The sequence below is a fragment of the Galleria mellonella genome, unplaced genomic scaffold (genome assembly GCF_026898425.1).
Source record: "Galleria mellonella isolate WM207_F2 unplaced genomic scaffold, CSIRO_AGI_GalMel_v1 utg654, whole genome shotgun sequence".
NCBI classification, from domain to species: domain Eukaryota; kingdom Metazoa; phylum Arthropoda; class Insecta; order Lepidoptera; family Pyralidae; genus Galleria; species Galleria mellonella.
In genome coordinates, this window is record NW_026442139.1 from 743,351 (window position 1) to 750,411 (window position 7,061).

Genomic DNA, 7,061 nt, shown 5'->3' on the forward strand with positions numbered 1-7,061 from the left:
AATTTTAAGAAAAAATACCTTGACTCATGGATATGTGTTACAGCCAACTCTAACCGTGACAATTACTTTTGCTGCATCTGTATTACCTGAATATCTGGATATTGGAGGTTGGCGCCACAATGTCACTCCATATATACCACCAGTTAAACAATGCTACCGGTGCTTGAGGTATGGACATTTAGCTAAATTCTGTAAGAATTCTGAGCGTTGCAGCATCTGCAAAGGTGAGCATAATTATAAAACTTGTACAACTGGAATGGAAAACGCTATTTGTGTACACTGCAATGGAAATCACACAAGTGTATCACCGCAATGCCCTGTTAAACAAAAGAAAATTGCTGAAAATAGATCTAAATTCAGACCTGCTTCTTTTGGAGATATACTTAGCACTGAAATATTTCCTAAACTGGGTAACAAACCTAAAAAAAATGTAGACCTTATTTCAATTCTAAATTCTGATAACAAGAGTTTATCACTTTTAATAGAAAGCATAATCAAACTTATTTCACTACATAACACAAAGAACACATCTATTAACACTAAAAGTGTTTTGAATGTGTTATATGATACTTTTGGTAATAGACCTATTTCACAAAATTCAATCGAGACCAATTAACTATCATACAGTGGAACGCTCAGAGCCTACTGAGCAATCGACATATTTTTACACAATTTTTAAATGAACATCATATTCACATTGCTCTCATCTCAGAAACTTGGCTAAAACCACATTACAAATTAAAAATTAAAGATTATTGTATAGAACGAAATGATTGTGGTAATAACCACAATGGAGTAGCGATTATTATACATAATAGTATTAGATATAAAAAACTTCACTCTTTTTTCGACAATTCTTTGCAAACTATAGCTATTAGTATTGAAGTTAATAATTCTTGGTATTCAGTTGCCAGTATTTACTGTCCTACCAATAGTACACCTAGTTTTACTAAAGCCAAATTTAAGTTCTTTTTGGAGTCTCTTCCTAAACCCACTATCATATCTGGAGATTTAAATGCACATCATACTATGTGGGGTTGTACCTCCACTAATACAAGAGGTAAAGACATTCTTGATTGTTTAGATGAATGTAATTTGGTACTATTAAATGATAAGCAAGTTACTACTGTTGGCTCTCATATTTGGAGACCCAATGGCCTTGATTTAACTATGGTATCCACATCCATATCATTAAAATGCGAGTGGTCGGTTCATGATGATCCGTTAGGAAGTTATCACCTGCCGACTTTTACTAAAATAAACACAAAGAACTCTTCATCAACTCCGTCAGGTGAACAACATGCTCCTATAGATGAAGTTAATAAACTTTTGTTAAATCGTATAAACCTACGTCTCGTTAATTGGGATCTTTATTCTGAAACTGTTAATCAATTACTTTTGGATTTCGAGTATGATGTCAATGAACCCTTAAACAATTACAATAGGTTCTGTAAAATTATTTTGACAGCTGTGGAACGTTCCGTTCCACGTAGGAACTTATCAAATAGCGGTGCAAATACTTCAAAGAGGCACAAACATATTGCAGTACCTTGGTGGAATAACAGGTGTGCGACAGCTGTCAATGATAGTAAAGCGGCTTACCTTAGGTTTAAACAAAATCCAACTCTCGATAATTACATAAATTTTAAAAGAGTTCAAGCTGTTAAAAAGTTAGTAATTAAGCAAGTAAGACAACAGGGGTGGCAGGAATTTTGTTCCAAATTTAATAGATTAACACCAATTTCCACTGTTTGGCAAAATATGAGAAAACTAAATTCAAAACATCGTCAAAATCATTTTAAAGATATATCATGGGTACAGATGGGCAAAGCACCGGGTTTAAACCCGGTGCTTTGGTAAAAACCCAATAAACACCCATAAACTCCCATAATCACCCAAAAAAATAGGTTTTTACGTATTTTTTTGAAAATATGTAAGTAATACCAATAAATTATTTTTATAAATTGTATTGATCAATTCTACAATATTAAATAAAACGTTAACTAATAATATTTCAGGAAATTTTAAAAATCTATATATAATAAAATGAAAGTAATTAATTTTCAGTGTTTTCATGTTGCAGTTGATCAACATGTTGGCCTTTTGCTTCCCGTAGATACTTTAAAATTTCTTCATAACACCTCGTTCGCACACATGGCCGTATATATTTAAATTCTTGAGCCACTAACAGTCCGAAATACTCATTTCTTTTATCCTCTTCTCCATAAATTAAGCATTTAGAACAGTTTGTTTCTTCTTTCAGTAAATTTTCTTTTACTTTATCCTCGTTTTTTTTCTTTGTTGCGACGACGCTGGGTAAATCATCTGGACACTGGGTCTCACTATCGCCAAATATATTTGGAGATCGGCTTCGGCTACGGCTTGGCAGACATTTTTTTCTTTCTACAATTTTAAATTAAATTTATTAGAATAAATGCTTCGAACACACGCGATCTAAGTACCTTTTGTGTTTATTATACCTTACCTACCTAGGTATAAAAAGAGTACTTACGTAGATTTTCTTTTATTAACTGTTTTATACGAAGATCTTGATCTCTCAAATTAGCATCCATTTTACTTCCAGTGATTATCAACTAAATTAATAATCCACAAAGTATTAAATAACGTTTTTATGAAATATTTAGCACAAAAACAATACCCTTTAAATATCGATCGTCAGTAACTGTGGCTGACTTACCTATATTCTAGCAAGCAGGACTGCCAGATGTGAAGGGGAAATCCCCAATAAATTGTTGCATGTGACTGATGATGTGAGCATGTTCGTTTCATAATAAAAATGTTGCCAGGTAACCAAAAAGTCGTATGTTTTTGTGCGAATTACGATCATAATCTTTACGATCGTACATTAAAAAATAGACAAATAATAGTATGAGTACGATTTAAATCGTATATCTGTCAACCCTGCTAGCAAGACAGCGACAAAATCACGTTGCATAACAATGTAGCCCAAGCTTATATCTTATGAAATATACGGAAGAGATACGGACTTAGAAAAAACAGAAATGTTGTTCTTTGTGGAAGTCATTGATGAAATTCTATGTATTTTAGCCCGCAAACTTTCTTCAAACAAAAACAGCGCCATCTAGTATCGAGTTCTGTAATTATCTCTTTGTTTATGGATTTGAAGTAAGACCGCCGCGCATGCAATACATTATGACTGGGGATTCCCCTATTCGTCGACGCTGAATATGAGGCGACGACAATCACTGTCAAACGTGTTCACTATTACTCTGACTCTGGTAACGTGACTTCCTGGTAACGTGTTAGGTAGGAAAAGCAGTAAAAAAGTGCATATTAAGGGAGCAGATTTGAAATAATATTTATACTTAACAAGAAATAATTAAAGGTAAGTGGATTTTTGAATGATACAATTATATCATGATCACTTAACAATTTTAACTTAAAATTAGATGTATTATTACAAGCTTTTATTTAGCTTGCGTTATGTAAATAAAAGTATGTAGGTATGTTCGTATGTTGATGCAATTATCCTCAATCCTCAACCGACTGGGATAAAATTTTCCATACACGTTTATTTTGGATGATAGTGCATAGTTAGCTGAGAGTCGTCATTGGATAATAATGGTGGATAGCCTAAGATGTGTACTAGATATTTATTTTTAACATAATATGCGTAAGTTTAATCGAATTAAAGAAGTTGCTGAGAAAAATACAGAACAATACGATAATAAACTAGCGTCTGCGTTTAATCCTCCGAGGAGATGTAATTTTACAAAGGTTTTTTGTATTTATTTTATTATTTTTTTAATAAATTTATTGTAAATAACAAGAAATAATCATTGTAAAAAAATAGGCACTCTATTGTTGAATTTTCGTCAGACCAACTAATCATCGTTCATTTTTTTAGGTTCAATGGGGAGACCTAAAGATTTACGCATATGGGAGCACTACCGTACTTTACCAAACAAGTCTGTTTCTTGCAAGCTTTGTAATAAGGTCTACAAATTCAGTAATGCTGCCAAAATGCTTCAACATCTTATCACTTGTCCAAAATCTCCAGAAACATTAAAAGACTCTATGAAACTTATAAAAGATAGCTCGTCCAAAACCAAAATGTCTGGACTGTCAGAGATAGAGACAAATGATTCTTTTATAAGCCCCTCGTCGTCTGCTAACACTACAATAAATGCTGAGTTTCAAGACACCGATGATCATATAAAAACAGAATTAGCGAGAGCTATATTTGTAACAGGGACGCCATTATCGATGGTGCAACATCCTTTATGGATACAATTTTTCGAAAAATTGCAACCAAAATTTAAAATACCTTCACGTAAAGCTTTAGCGACAAAATACTTAGATAAAATATATAGAGAAATGCGTTTTGAGTTAAATGAGGAACTAAATGCTTGTAGTTACTTACACCTTCAGTGCGATGGCTGGTCTAATTTAAGAAATGAAGGAATAATAAACTTTCTTATATCAAAACCTCAACCTGCATACGTTAAAAGTTTGAATACAGAAAGTAATCCTCACACTAGTGAATACCTTAGCCAAGAAGTTGAAAAAGTAATGAAAGTGTATGGAGCAAATAAGTTTCTTGTACTTATTGGCGATAACGCTAGAAATATACAAAAGGCATTCGAATTAACAAAACTCAAATATCCACATGTTGTTCCTCTCGGTTGCTGTGCACATATCCTTAACTTGTTGTGCCAAGATATTGTAAAGATACAAGAAGTAACTGTGTTTATTATGCAAGCCATAAATATAATAAAAACTGTTAAAAGGAGTCAACGATTAAGTTCCTTGTTGATAAAATCAAGGCAGGGTGAAGATTCTACACAAACACTAAAATTGCCTTGTGCTACAAGATGGGGAAGTCATGTTACTTCGTTAAAAAGTTTGAAAGCAAATAAGATAGCTTTGCAAATATTAACAGTTAGAGAAGATGTGGTAATTTCAAGAGATATTAAAGATTTAATTCTAAGTGATGATTTCTGGACGAAGACAGGGGAATGTATAAGTATTTTGGAACCAGTCACTGAAAGCATATTTTACTTAGAGAGCGACCAGAATCGTTTGCATCGCACATACATTACATTTAGAGATGTACAAGCTAAGATACGTTTTGCATTAAATGAGATTTCGACATTGAGCGAAGAAAGCAAACAGCAGATTCTAACATCAGTATCTTCAAGATGCAATATGGCAATGAGGCCAATACATTTTGCAGCATATATTCTAGACCCCAGGACTCTAGGAGTCGAACTTACTCAAGAGGAAGAACTTAAGGGTATGGAGTTTATCTACAATTTAAGCCAACACTTAAGTTTGTCAAATGTAATGGCAGATTTGGCGTGTTATAAAGCTAAAGAAAACTTTTGGGCCAGAGGATTTGTATGGAGCTCATTAGATAGCATTGAGCCCCTAATATGGTGGAAAGGTATTTGTGGTTCCACTGAGTTAAGCAAAGTAGCGATTCGTATTCTATCAGCTCCCTGTACTTCGGCAGCCACTGAGCGTTCCTTTAGTATCCAAGGCTACATACATAATAACAAAAGAAATCGACTTACAACTGAAAGAACTGAAAAAATTTCATTCATTTGTTATAACTGGAATCTTAAACATAAAGCTGAATGCGAGGACATTCAGTTTAATGAAGAAAATACCTTAGAAGCTTTCATTGAGCAAGTAAATGAACATAACAGTTTAGACGAAATAGAGCCTATCGAACCTATACAATTCATCGCTTGTAATAACTCTGAATCTGACAGTGATTGACTGTAGTTTTACATTTTACTTTCATCTCTTTCTTAATAAACTCAAAATCAAATTAAAAGTTTTTTATTCTGTAGGCTGCATAATAATATTGTCTATGTCCAGTATAGTGGACGTCTTGCGGCTGAGATGACGATGATGAAGTACAAAATCATAAACACCCAAAAATTTGGGTGTTTATGGGGTTTAAACCCAATAAACCCAAAACACCCGGTTTTTACCCACCAGACTTTAAACCCACCCAGGTGGATTGCCCATCTCTAGATACAGCTAGTGGCCTTGATCGCTTAACATACAATATGTTTCGATTGCTGAATAAAATAAACCTTACTAAACTCTTACAAATTTTTAACGATTTATGGAAGGACTGTATTATCCCACCAGAATGGAAAATGGATTGTTTGATTCCAGTAATTAAACCCGGTAAAGATCCTACAAATTTCGACTCCTATAGACCTATAACATTGACGTCCTGTGCAGGCAAATTATTCGAACAATTAATTAAACAGCGTTTAGAGTTCTTTATTGAAAGTAATAGTATATTACCATCGAATCAATTTGGTTTTCGCCGTGGATATTCAGCGCGCGAAAGTTTAGCGAACTTCTATGTCGACCTTAGTACTGCTTTGAATAACGATGAATATGTTCTATCTGTTTTTTTAGATGTCGTAGGAGCTTTTAACAATGTAAATTTAACAGTTCTATCTTCGATTTTATCCTCATTTCTTCCAATGAAACTTATCAAATGGATTTATAATTTTCTTAGTAATAGAGAAGTGTATGTTAAAGTAAATAGTAAATTAATAGGACCTAGGTTAAGCTCTAAAGGAGTATGTCAAGGTGGTATTCTAAGCCCGCTACTATATATTTTATATATCTATAAACTTAATTCAATTTTAGGAAACAGTGTGAACAACTTGCAATTTGCCGATGATTTATTAATTTATATAAAAGGAAAGAATATTATTGATATGCAATTAGTGTTAAATGAGTCATTAAAAAGACTTGAGAAATATTTTTCTCTTCTTTCCCTCGATATTAGTTTAACCAAAAGTAAAGTAGTTGTTTTTCATCAAGTTCATAAATATGTTCCATTAATGAATATTATATATAATAATCAAACTCTTCCAACAGACTGTAGCGTTAAATTTCTGGGGGTAATTTTTCATCAAAATTTAAAATGGGATCTATACGTTGATTGCTTAGTAGATCGTGCTTTAAGAGCCACTAATATAATAAGATCTGTAATTGGTCGTAACTGGGGAGCTGATCCTAAAATTATCCTTTTACTTTACAAA

General features: G+C 33.1%; 2 protein-coding genes across 2 annotated transcripts; one reads left to right on the forward strand and one right to left on the reverse strand.

Annotated features, from left to right (window-relative positions):
- Positions 1-2,056: 2,056 nt before the first annotated feature.
- On the reverse strand, positions 2,057-2,639 carry LOC128202013 (uncharacterized). Its single transcript, XM_052900786.1, has 2 exons — positions 2,513-2,639; positions 2,057-2,403 (listed from the first exon to the last, which is right to left on the reverse strand). Exons 1-2 carry the CDS (start codon positions 2,571-2,573, stop codon positions 2,057-2,059), a joined length of 408 nt encoding a protein of 135 aa, XP_052756746.1. The 5' UTR covers positions 2,574-2,639.
- Positions 2,640-3,243: 604 nt separating this feature from the next.
- On the forward strand, positions 3,244-6,018 carry LOC128202012 (uncharacterized). The gene is made up of 2 exons (XM_052900776.1): positions 3,244-3,367; positions 3,890-6,018. Exon 2 carries the CDS (start codon positions 3,895-3,897, stop codon positions 5,764-5,766), a length of 1,872 nt encoding a protein of 623 aa, XP_052756736.1. The 5' UTR covers positions 3,244-3,367; positions 3,890-3,894; the 3' UTR covers positions 5,767-6,018.
- Positions 6,019-7,061: the final 1,043 nt, after the last annotated feature.